Raw genomic sequence first — 13,399 nt, 5'->3', positions numbered from 1 at the left:
TAACGATTCATAGTTATGCTACTTTTACAGATTTAGGCCTAATACATAGTGTGCATAAGGAACATAATATTCATGCTCAATGGAGCATTCAAAAGTTTGCTATAGGGCCCAGCCTTTCCTAGTAATGTCCCTGGTAATGGCCACTTGGGTTTGAAACATGATTTGTTTCCCCCTTTCAGTATTTGCTGTTTTGATGTCCTACTGCTTTTAATGGTGGAGTTATAGATTTTATTTAGTTTCTGCTGTCCATCACCATTCTTTGAGTTAATCATACTTTGTTACTATACTGTAATGTGCATGTGGAGCATTTCGCCAAACCTCAAGGAGCCCATCTAGGTTTGGCTGTAAAGCTATGCACTGGTTCATAGGAACAAATCACCCCACTTGTTCAGCTAGTCAAGAATATTGTATGGACTCACCTTTTAAGTGGCAACATGATTTGTGCTTTCAAATATTTTTTGGATTTAAAAAAAATAATTATTCAATGAGAAATTTAACTTTTCTCAAGTACCATATACATAGTAACATAGTAACATAGTACATAAGGCCAAAAAAAGACATTTGTCCATCCAGTTCGGCCTGTTATCCTGCAAGTTGATCCAGAGGAAGGCAAAAAAACAAAAAACTGTGAGGTAGGAGCCAATTTTCCCCACTTTAGGGGAATAAAAAATTCCTTCCCGACTCCAATCAGGCAATCAGAATAACTCCCTGGATCAACGACCCCTCTCTAGAAGCTATAGCCTGTAATATTATTACGCTCCAGAAATACATCCAGGCCCCTCTTGAATTCCTTTATTGTACTCACCATCACCACCTCCTCAGAGAGAGAGTTCCATAGTCTAACTGCTCTTACCGTAAAGAATCCTTTTCTATGTTTGTGTACAAACCTTCTTTCCTCCAGACGCAGAGGATGTCCCCTCGTCACAGTCACAGTCCTGGGGATAAATAGATGATGGGATAGATCTCTGTACTGACCCCTGATATATTTATATATATTAATTAGATCTCCCCTCAGTCGCCTTTTTTCTAAAGTGAATAACCCTAATTTTGATAATTATTCAGCGTACTGTAGTTGCCCTATTCCAGTTATTACTTTAGTTGCTCTCCTCTGGACCCTCTCCAGCTCTGCTATGTCTGCCTTATTTACAGGAGCCCAGAACTGTACACAGTACTCCATGTGTGGTCTGACTAGCGATTTGTAAAGTGGTAGGACTATGTTCTTATCACGGGCATCTATGCCCCTTCTGATGCAACCCATTATCTTATTGGCCTTGGCAGCAGCTGCCTGACACTGTTTTTTGCAGCTTAGTTCGCTGTTTATTAAAATTCCTACATCCTTTTCCATGTCAGTGTTACCCAGTGTTTTACCATTTAGTATGTACGGGTGACTTGCATTATTCCTTCCCATGTGCATAACTTTACATTTGTCCGTGTTAAACCTCATCTGCCACTTATCTGCCCAAGCCTCCAATCTATCCAGATCCCTCTGTAGTAGTATACTGTCCTCTTCCGTGTTAATTACTTTACACAGTTTACTGTCATCTGCGAAAATTTATACTTTACTATGCAAGCCTTCTACAAGATCATTAATAAATATATAGAAGAGAATAGGGCCCAATACTGACCCCTGAGGTACCCCACTAGTGACAGTGACCCAATCTGAGTATGTACCGTTAATAACCACCCTCTGTTTTCTATCATTGAGCCAGTTACTTACCCACATACAGACATTTTCTCCCAGTCCGAGCATTCTCATTTTATCTACTAACCTTTTATGTGGTACAGTGTCAAATGCTTTGGAGAAGTCCAGATATACTACATCCATTCATTCGCCGCTGTCAAGTCTAGAACTTACCTCCTCTAAGAAACTGATTAAATTAGTTTGACATGACCGATCCCTCACGAAGCCATGCTGATATGGCGTTATTTGCTTATTTCCGTTGAGATACTCTAAGATAGCATCTCTCAGAAAACCTTCAACTGTTTACCCACAACAGATGTTAAACTTACCAGCCTATAGTTTCCAGGCTCTGTTTTTGGACCGTTTTTGAATATTAGCACCACATTTGCCATGCGCCAATCCTATGGGACATTCCCTGTCAGTATAGAGTCTGCAAATATCAGAAATAAGGGTCTTGCTATGACATTACCTAATTCCCTAAGGATACAGGGGTGTATGCCATACGGTCCTGTCGATTTGTCTATTTTAATCTTTTTAAGACGCAGCTGTACTTCTTCCTGGGTCAGACAGGACACTTTTAATGGGAAATTTATTTTTACATTCGGCATGTCATCTGACAGTTTATTTTCCTCAGTGAATACATTGGAGAAAAAAATATTTAACAGCTTTGCTTTCTCCTCGTCGCTCTCTGCGACTACCCCCTCATTTAAAGGGCCGACACCTTCAGATTTATACTTTTTAACATTTATATAATTGAAGAACATTTTAGGGTTAGTTTTACTCTCTTTGGCAATTAATCTCTCGGTCTCTAGTTTGGCCGCTTTTATTAGTTTTTTTACATGTTCTAGTTTTTCAGTGCTTCCTCGCTACCCTCCTGTTTTAGTGATTTATATGCTTTCTTTTTGTCATTTATTGCTTTCTTTACAGTTCTATTTATTCACATTGGTTTCTTTTTGTTCCTTAACCTTTTATTCCCATACGGTATGTACCTCTCACAATGAGATATTAGGATGTTTTTAAAGATATCCCATTTTGTGGCTGTATTTTTATTTTTGAGGACTTTGTCCCAGTTAGTTAGGCCTATGGCCTCTCTTAGTTGGCTAAATTTAGCTTTTTTGAAGTTTGGTATTTTTGTTCCTCCCTGTAGAAACGCTCTTTTGAATGATAATTGGAAGGTTATTACTTTATGGTCACTATTTCCCAGGTGTCCCCCAACCTGCACGTCTGTTGTTCTGTCTGGCCTATTGGTTAATACTAAGTCCAGTATGGCCATCCCTCTAGTCGGGTCCTGAACCAGTTGGGAGAGGCAATTGTCTTTGGTTATTGCCAAGAACCTGTTTCCCTTATGAGATATACAATCTTATACCTACAAGATATACCTACCTACAATAGATAGAATGACAACCACAAAATCAAATATGTTCCACCCCATTGTGAAGTAATAATGCCTCAGAGAAACAAGCTTCAGTATACATTCTCCAGTAAAAAGCACAATGAAGACTGCATTAATCCAGTACAGGTTGTTCTCCTTTTCTTGACTTTGGTCATCAGTTTCAATCATCATCGTTACCATGTTTAAGCAGATAAGAACCATGATGGTGATGTCAAATGGTTGCATGGACACAAAGTCGAAGACTGCACCTTGAAACTTGTTCTGAAATAAGATGTAAAACATTGCACAGTATATCATTTGAAACATAAATTGAAAATATGTACAGTACTACTACATCATTGTCTACATGTACAATGTTAAAATGCTTTTACCTGAGGCCTTGGAACAGGCTTTTGTGGTTTTTTTGATCCTAGCTTTTTCATTGCATTATAATATTTCTTTTGTTCCTCTGTCATGAAGATATCCTGACCTCCAAATTATAGGAAAAAAATCAAAAGTGGTTATGACAAAGGAATTCTTTTGTATTCTGATGCATCATCTATGCGGTATGCACTTTTCAATAGATCATATTCTTCCCACCCACACGCCATAATGCTGTTGTATCAAATCTTAATGGGTGATAAATTAGGTTAAGTTCTCAAACATAAGGCTCTACCATGGACCCATGTGTAATGGATTTATGATATGCCACCCATATAAATCTGTGCACTCATAAAGTGCCTCTGTGTGCCTCAGATTAGGTACATACTCTCCTAACAGAAGATATACTGCCATATTATGTTATGCTAGGTTGCTCTTCTGTAGCATACCAAGAGCCTACAATGACCTTTCAGTATTTGATGTTTTGATGTCCTACTGCTTTTTATTATGGAGTTATAGATTTGATAGATTTCAGTATATATCAGCATAAGCTTCAGTACAGACTCTGTGGCTTCTTAAACCATACCTTAATCGATACACTGTCAGTGAAGCCATCTAAAGGTGCATATGTTTGCTAGGATACATTTGAAAAGTCTGATGTAGAAATATACAAAAATACACACCAATATCCAACCACCCAACAATTTCAAAACTTGGCTTTTCTGGAAAGGGGCGTATTGCTGTTCCTGGGATATGTGCATTAAAATACCAAAGTCTCGGAATCGAAACAAAGTACTTGCGGAGAAATACATTTAGTCACTTAGTAGTATGGAAAAGTGTACAGTGGTGCCAGGAGTTCACCAAGCCTTTCTGCTGCCTGAGGCGAAAACTGAAAGGCGCCCCAACACCCCAATGCCAATTTCTTAACCCCTTCCCTCCAGCCCTACTGTTAAAGACATACTTGGAATTACATTACATACTGAGCTACAAAACATACAGGGTAATACAGTGCCACATACTATGCCCACTATGCTTCCTAATACTATACTGCGGAAAAAGATAACCCCCCTTCTGCTGCCTTCCTCTTGCCCCTACCTGGTGCTGCCTGAGGCAATCGCCTCACCTCGCCTCATTGGTGGTGCACAACGTCCTTCTCCCAATCACCTCTTTTCCCCTGCATTATGCTGCATTGGTTGTGCTGGTGCACATGCCCGGTCTATTAATGAGTCGATACTTGCCAATTATCCCTGACTTCAGCCAATGCAAATGTGCCCAGGCTTTATGAGTCCTTACTAGAGTGCTCAGTGCCTGATCAAAAAGGTACTGTTGGTTCTTGTCAGCATTGATGTTTGTTTCTGCTTTCTATGTGGTTGACTCGGCATGTTATCCTGACCAAGTTCTCCTGTATGCTATCTGACCTGATCTCTGGATGACCTCCACTTTTGACTGAAATCTATTAGTTTTGAATCTTGCACTGTCTGACTACATCTTCTGTCCGCTGCCTTGGTACCATCAGAGAGGTAAAACTTCCTCTCTATGTGTGAGCAATACTTAGGGGGTAGCAAGGGGACTCCCTGTGAGTGAAGAACTCTTAGTGCTTTAGACTTGCTTCCTAGTTTAGTCTTGCATCAAATCTGTTAGTGACATAGTGGATCTATGTCTCCATTTCCCATTGGGACAGTTACTGTACATGTGTGTTTTCATAGAGCTACAGTGCAAAAACATATATAGTTTTTTTCAATGGGTGTCAAATGGCAGAGACATGGACAGCTTTGTTTTGGTCAGCCTGTTATAATGGCTTACAGAGTGTATGCTGGTAGCGCCCCATTCTACACAGAATATACTGTGTGCAACGTGTTTGTCATAATATGCTGTGCAGTCTATAGAAATTCTTTAGTACATCTTAAGTGCAACATTGACAGCCTTCAAAAGTTTGGTTAAAAAAAATTGTCTTGAGAAATTTTAGAGGGCATTATAGGGAGGCAGTTGTGTACAGTCGTGGCCAAAAGTTTTAAGAATTACATAAATATTGAAAATTGGAAAAGTTGCTGCTTAAGTTTTTATAATAGCAATTTGCATATACTCCAGAATGTTATGAAGAGTGATCAGATGAATTGCATAGTCTTTCTTTGCCATAAAAATTAACTTAATCCCCCAAAAAAATTTCACTGCATTTCATTGCTGTCATTAAAGGACCTGCTGAGATCATTTCAGTAATCGTCTTGTTAACCCAGGTGAGAATGTTGACGAGCACAAGGCTGGAGATCATTATGTCAGGCTGATTGGGTTAAAATGGCAGACTTGACCGGTTAAAAGGAGGGTGATATTTGAAATCATTGTTCTTCCATTGTTAACCATGGTGACCTGCAAAGAAACGCGTGCAGCCATCATTGCGTTGCATAAAAATGCCTTCACAGGCAAGGATATTGTGGCTACTAAGATTGCACCTCAATCAACAATTTATAGGATCATCAAGAACCTCAAGGAAAGAGGTTCAATTCTTGTTAAGAAGGCTTCAGGGCGTCCAAGAAAGTCCAGCAAGTGCCAGGATCGTCTCCTAAAGAGGATTCAGCTGCGGGATCGGAGTGCCACCAGTGCAGAGCTTGCTCAGGAATGGCAGCAGGCAGGTGTGAGCGCATCTGCACGCACAGTGAGGCGAAGACTTTTGGAAGATGGCCTGGTGTCAAGAAGGGCAGCAGAGAAGCCACTTCTCTCCAAATAAAACATCAGGGACAGATTGATCTTCTGCAGAAAATATGGTGAATGGACTGCTGAGGACTGGGGCAAAGTCATATTCTCCGATGAAGCCTCTTTCCGATTGTTTGGGGCATCAGGAAAAAGGCTTGTCCGGAGAAGAAAAGGTGAGCGCTACCATCAGTCCTGTGTCATGCCAACAGTAAAGCATCCTGAGACCATTCATGTGTGGGGTTGCTTCTCATCCAAGGGAGTGGGCTCACTCACAATTTTGCCCAAAAACACAGCCATGAATAAAGAATGGTACCAAAACACCCTCCAACAGCAACTTCTTCCAACAATCCAACAACAGTTTGGTGAAGAACAATGCATTTTCCAGCACGATGGAGCACCGTGCCATAAGGCAAAAGTGATAACTAAGTGGCTCAGATCTTAATCCCATTGAGAACTTGTGGTCAATCCTCAAGAGGCGGGTGGACAAACAAAAACCCACTAATTCTGACAAACTCCAAGAAGTGATTATGAAAAAATTGGTTGCTATCAGTCAGGAATTGCCCCAGAAGTTGATTGAGAGCATGCCCAGTCGAATTGCAGAGGTCCTGAAAAAGAAGGGCCAACACTGCAAATACTGACTCTTTCCATAAATGTCATGTAATTGTCGATAGAAGCCTTTGAAACGTATGAAGTGCATGTAATTATATTTCACTACATCACAGAAACAACTGAAACAAAGATCTAAAAGAAGTTTAGCAGCACACTTTGTGAAAACTAATATTTGTGTCATTCTCAAAACTTTTGGCCACGACTGTACATACAGTGGGAGTCATTTATCAAATATGCTGTGCCAGTTTTGTGATGTAAAAAAGTGATGCCCGCGTGTAAAATTTGGTGCATAATTTTGCAACAATTGGTGAGCCTCGTCACTTTTAGAAATGGAGTGAAAAGTAGATCAGGATTTCAGATTAAAGCACCTTTAGGTCTCATTCATGATGTGCAACATTTTAAACAGTCAAAAAAATACCTCATCTCCGTGCCAGGCAACCCCCTGGCGTACCTTTACTGACATACACGGCATTGTATTTGTACCAAATATATTATTACTCTTAGCCATTTCATAAATTTGCCGCAACCTCACTAAGCAAAGACAGACATAAAACTGACACTCAAACCACCACAAATGATAAATTCCTTCCAGTATGTATCCTTTAAGTAAAGGAAAAAGTTAAACACATATTTACGAAAGAAAAAGTGCAACATTATATCTCTAGACAATAAAAGTGTAAACATAAAATACTTATCTTCTTTTTCTGTTGATTAAAATTATCAATGATGACACCAATAAAGAGGTTGAGTGTGAAGAAGGATCCAAAGATGATAAAAATAACAAAGTAAAGATACATGTACAGATTGTCTTCGTACTTTGGTTGTTCCTCTAACTGGAAATGAAAATAAAGGAAAAGCTGAAAACCATTTCAATTTGAACTCTTTCTGCCCATTTTGTGACAAGCTTATTAATGGCTAGGTTTTCAAGTCTGTGAGTTGAGAGTAAGCTAGAAAATGCACTGGCACTGTGAACAAGAGGGAGCCACACAGAACACCAATACAAGCAATGTGTGTGTTATTTATCTAATTTACTTTAATTGCATATTAAGAATATACATAATTGTCTAGAATATCAAGAAATGCTCTAAAGGTGCATATTTTTGCTAGGATACATTTAAATGTCTGTAGTCTGATGTAGAAATATACAGAAGAAATACTCTTTTACGTTAAATAACACAAAAAGTTATAATAAAACATTTTTTTATCAATGTTTCTCATAAAAGACTTTCATTGTATATTTATTTATTTTGCATTAAAAGGGGTCGTCTCACTTCAGCGAATGACATTTATCATGTAGACAAAGTTAAAGGGGTTGTCCGGGTTCAGAGCTGAACCCGGACATCCCTCCATTTTCACCCCGGCAGCCCCCCTGACAGGAGCATCGGAGCAGTTTATGCTCCGATGCTCTCCTTTGCCCTGCGCTAAATTGCACAGGGCAAAGGCATTTTTAGGAGTTCCGGTGACGTACCGGGGCTCTCCATGGGGCTGACAGGAACCCCAGTGACGTCACCGGCACTGATGGGCGGGATTTAGCTCTGCCCTAGCCATTTTACTGGCTAAAAGCCTGCCCCTCAGAGCCGGTGACGTCACCGAACACACTGCCGGGCGGAAGTTACCGCCCGGCAGTGTGTTATTGAAAAACAAAAGAGCCCGTGCCCTGCGCACGGGAGCGCATGAGATGCTCCGATGCTAGGCTCAGGGGGGCTGCCGGGGTGAAAATAAGGGTATGTCTGGGTTCAGCTCTGAACCCGGACAACCCCTTTAATACAAGGCACTAACTAATGTACACTATAGTACATGTTTGTGCTTAGTGCAATTGTCTGCATTATGTATGTGAACCCCTTTTCATATGTACAACGCTATGGAATGAATGGTGCTTTAATAATAAATAATAATAATAATGATAATATAGTATAAAGCACCTGCACTTTTTTCTATAGTGTGCAAGCATGGCCACCGCTGCTGGATTGCAGGGTAGTCGTAACCTCTGGAAATGAGCAGTGTATAATGTGATGGAAAAATGAACCCAGCCAGCAAAGGAGGCAATATAGACAATCACAATACATTAGTAAGTGCCTTGTATTAACTTTCTCTACATGATAAATGGCATTTGCTGAAGTGAGACAACCCCTTTAATGTAGTGTCAACATATTCTACAACATTGAGGAGCAGGGACATAATATTGTCAATTTATACTACAAAGCATTGATGTGTCCTCATCTGGAATATGCAGTTCATTTCTGGGCACCAGCTCACAGAAATGATGTTCTGGAGTTAGAAAGAGTACAGAAAAGAGCAACTGATACAAGGTCTTATTTTTCTGAGGAGAGTAGAAAAAATTATTTATTCTTAAGAAGAGACATCTAAAGGGGACATGACTAACGTACAACTATGTAATACCATAGAACCTTATTATCCTGAGCTTTAGTTCAGTGTAGTAGAACTGCGGGAGGTTCATGCACTGGTATAAGGGTGCAATACAGCCATTCAAAGTTGACCATAGGCCAATTTCATGAAATGCCAGTTAACCTGTTGGCATCTTTTAAAGTGTGGGAGGAACCTGGAGGAGCCAATGTAAAATCACAGTGAAAATACAAACTCCATGCATAGGTTTTCTTTGGCTAGTGCCAAACCCAGGACCCGAGTTCTACAAGACAACACTGAGTCCACATGTTGCCCAAAACAACTAGATATGCCAAGAGGTTCCATGCCAAGAGGAGGAGCGGCCATGCATGCTTTAAAGTCAATATAATATCAGGGGGAAAAAGGTAAGTAGCCATAGTTAACTGTTTCCAAATGGTATTTTTCTTTGTCTTTAACAGAAACTGACCAAACATGCATAGATACTTTTCTAAGAAATTCTGGTAAATTAGGACCCCTCTACATGACTTCAGTGGCATATCTAATTCATATGTAATTCAAATAGAAAAAAGGTTGTTATTGTCTAGCCATAAACCTGGGGTATAACGTGATATTAAAGGGGTTCTGCACTTTGTTTAAACCGATGATCTATCCTCTGGATAGATCATCAGCATCTGATCGGCGGGGGTCCGACACACAGAACCCCCGCCAATCAGCTGTTTGAGAAGGCAGCGGCGCTCCAGCAGCACCGCGGCCTTCTCACTGTTTACCGCAGGCCCAGTGACATCACGACCTGTATCAACTGGCCTGGGCGCGGCTAAGCTCCGTTCCCTTGAATGGAGCTTAGCCCCGCCCAGGCCAGTTGATACAAGTCGGGATGTCACTGGGCCAGCGGTAAACAGTGTGAAGGCCGTGACGCTGCTGGAGAGCCGCTGCCTTCTCAAAAAGCTGATCGGCGGAGGTCCCGGGTTAACAGAGCACAGACGATCAGATGCTGATGATCTATCCAGAGGATAGATCATCAGTTTAAACAAAGTGCAGAACCCCTTTAATTGTGACTTTAGTGGATCCTTTGTGTCTGCAACCAAAGTAAACTATATTTGATTGCAGGCCCTATTGTGACTAGCTAGATAGAACAATGTAAAAAACAAAAACAAGAAACTTTAATTCTGATATGTTAAATTTGTTACAATTTACAAATTTTTACAATTGTTACAATTTTAACATAATATCAGAATTAAAGTTTATTTTTGTTTTAAAATTGTTATTTTAGGCTAGTAACAATATGTAGACATTTCACTATAAACCTAGATACTTTATTGAGTTTGTAACGTTAATTATACAGGGTGGCCCATGAAAAAGTATCCCAACTCCAATATCTTCAAGTCAAACTGCCTAATAGTAAGGCTACTTTCACACTAGCGTTTTTTGCGGATCCCTCATGGATCTGCAAAAACGCTTACAATAATACAACCATATACATCCATCATGAACGGATCCGGTTGTATTATGTCTTCTATAGCGATGACGGATCCGTCTTGTACACCATTGAAAGTCAATGGGGGACGGATCAGTTTTCTATTGTGCCAGATTGTTTGGCTCTGCTTTGTTAGGCGGACAGCAAAACGCTGAAGGCAGTGTATTGGTGTCCGCCTCCAGAGCGGAATGGTGACTGAACGGAGGCAAACTGATGCATTCTGAGCAGATCCTCTCACATTCCGAATGCATTAGTGCAAAACGGACCCATTTTGGACCGCTTGTGAGAGCCCCGAACGGATCACACAAACGGAAAGCCAAAACGCCAGTGTGAAAGTAGCCTAAATCTGTTTTAGTTGCCCGTAGCCACCAATCAGAGCACAGCTTTTAGTTGGGTGCTATGGGCAACTAAGACTGATTTACTATTAGGCCCTTTTTCATGGGCCACCCTGTATAACCTAATGACTTAAAATCACACATAGATGTAAAAACATTAGTGAAGGTGCAAGATGCCACACACAACTGTAAAATTTCGCTCTTGTGATCACTGATGTAGAAACCTAATCATTGTTCATTGTCAACAGTGTAAACAGTTCACAGCACAGAAGAGTCCACAGAGGGTGCGGACTGTAACTGGTTGCTTGACAAACGATTCACTACATGATCGCAATTTTTACATGATACTCTGTGTATGAAAGGGTTGTCATTTGAACAGCAATGGCTTTAGTTTCTCTGACACAACGAAAAAACGTACCTTTCGTGAATCAACCGCAGCATACATAATGTCCATCCACCCTTTAAATGTTGCCTGTAAAATGTATATGATTGATTAAGTGTCATTGGAAGATTGATCGTGAAACAAGATGTATAAGAGTACATTTGAAATGTAAAAACCTGAATGCATAAAATGCACTAATACAACCTTAACAGTCTATACAGTTTTCATTTTAAAAATCTAAATAAAGTACAACATAGATATACATGATTAAATGTTACATTTAACTGGGTGCATTGAAAAGCTTAGAAAACCTATTAAAACTGTATTCTGCATTAGAGGGATTGTGCAGTGGCGTAATACTGATGACTGATGATCAGAATAGGTAATCAATATCAGATAAGGGGGTCTGACTCCCATCAGCTATTTGAAGAGGTGAGCACTACTTCCTCTTCAAAGTTTACCCATATGTTGTCTCCTTTAAAGCGGCGCCGCAGCGTAAGCACATCTGCCCCGTCCCATTAAAGTGATTGCGATGAGCGGCTGTAATTACATTGCACTACTGCTACAATGGAGACTACATGCAGGTAAACTTTAAAGAGGATGCAGCATCCGCAACCCCTTAAAACAGCTGGTCGTCAGGGTTGCAGGTAGTTGGACCCTGCTGATTTGATGTTGAGGATCTATCGTGAGGACAAGTCATCAATATTACTCCACTGCAAGGATTTGGGGAATACAATATCTTCTTATGGAAAGCGCCTTAAACAGCGTGTGGAGTCTTACAGGCCAGGCAATGTTCCTCTGGAATTCTGGAAAGAAGGTATGAAAATTAGCTCTTAACAAGCTCTGCCTCTAATGCTACCAGATGTAAGGCAGCTATCCTATAAGTCAACGTTCAACCTTCTAAGAGGCTTTGAGGCATGACTTGGATAATTCCAAGGAGAAATAAGGAAATGCAAAGAAAGATAAGGGGGACTAAGACTGGGTTCACATGTGAGCTGTGAACTCCGACAGTCCATTCCAGCAGAAATCAAACTGCCAGATATGGCGTAGCCAGAAACCACCATGCATCATCGGCTCTCCATTTATTGTAATGGGATCTGGCAGGATCCAACTGCTTTCTGGCATATATGCCTCGTTCACTGTAATGGGATGATCCTGCGGGAACCGACCTGCTGGCTTTTAGCCTGACCCAAAATGCATATTTTTTATCTTTTTTTTGTCTAGCCAAAAGCCAACATATACACCTGATGCAGTGAATTCCAGCAGTCTGTTCCTCCACTAAGGCTAGTTTCAGACTAGCATCAGAGATTTTGGCAGGAATCTCTAACATTAGTCTGGAGCTAACCTAAAAAGAGAATATATATATATATATATATATATATATATATATATATACTGTGTATATATATATATATATATATATATATAGTCTCATTTCATTTAAAATCTATAGTCTCATCTATCAAAGACAATTTTTGTTAGATTTCGCAATACAATGTTAAATTAGATTAAAAAAAAAAAAAGCTTACCACTTGAAGCAATGACAGGTAACCAAAGCCAACATTGTCAAAGTTCACTTTGACATTTTTCCATCTCGCAGACTCATTTTGGGCTATAAGTGTCAAACAATCTGTTTTATTATTAACTATGTCAATTGAAAAGTATTCGTCTGTAGTGACATTGATACAGTAGCCATATTTTCCGGAAAACATGTTCACTCCCATAATGCTGAAAATTAGCCAAAAAATTAGACAAACCAGCAGGACGTTCATGATGGAAGGAATTGCGCCTATAAGGGCATTAACAACCACCTAGTACAGAATTGAGAAGGGAAATTGATATTAGTATCACTTATCATCAGTTGCTTTAAATTAATAGGCCAGAAAAAAATTATAAAAAATTAAAATAAGATGACAAGGTAAAATGATGAAATGAAGCACAAGCAACATGTACAAAATAAATTACACCTAAATAACTCACAGAAAAGGGAAAAAACAGGGAATGGCTGTAATAAAAATGAAATTTGGCAAAATAAACATGTATTTTAATTGTTCATAATGATATTTTTTTTGAAATTAGACAAAATTTGCAAAACTGACCTTTTTAACACAAG

General features: G+C 39.8%; 1 protein-coding gene across 11 annotated transcripts in view; it reads right to left on the bottom strand.

The window, feature by feature from the left end:
• Nucleotides 1–13,399, bottom strand: part of LOC122945786 (sodium channel protein type 2 subunit alpha-like) — a 188,573-nt gene that overhangs the window by 2,142 nt on the left and 173,032 nt on the right. For 6 of the 11 annotated variants that reach the window (XM_044304981.1, XM_044304983.1, XM_044304984.1 and 3 more), the window contains 5 exons: nucleotides 12,816–13,097; nucleotides 11,323–11,376; nucleotides 7,429–7,564; nucleotides 3,446–3,552; nucleotides 3,065–3,335 (listed from right to left, as the gene is read on the bottom strand). In XM_044304981.1, coding sequence (XP_044160916.1) covers nucleotides 3,065–3,335; nucleotides 3,446–3,552; nucleotides 7,429–7,564; nucleotides 11,323–11,376; nucleotides 12,816–13,097 — 850 coding nt within the window. Of the gene's footprint in view, nucleotides 1–3,064; nucleotides 3,336–3,445; nucleotides 3,553–7,425; nucleotides 7,565–11,318; nucleotides 11,377–12,815; nucleotides 13,098–13,399 lie in introns of all 11 variants that reach the window. The other 5 variants (XM_044304989.1, XM_044304986.1, XM_044304990.1 and 2 more) reach the window with 2 other exon arrangements.

The sequence above is a fragment of the Bufo gargarizans genome, chromosome 8 (genome assembly GCF_014858855.1).
Source record: "Bufo gargarizans isolate SCDJY-AF-19 chromosome 8, ASM1485885v1, whole genome shotgun sequence".
Classification (NCBI taxonomy): domain Eukaryota; kingdom Metazoa; phylum Chordata; class Amphibia; order Anura; family Bufonidae; genus Bufo; species Bufo gargarizans.
Note: the sequence above shows the minus strand (reverse complement) of the source record. Positions and strands in the feature narration are given on the sequence as shown.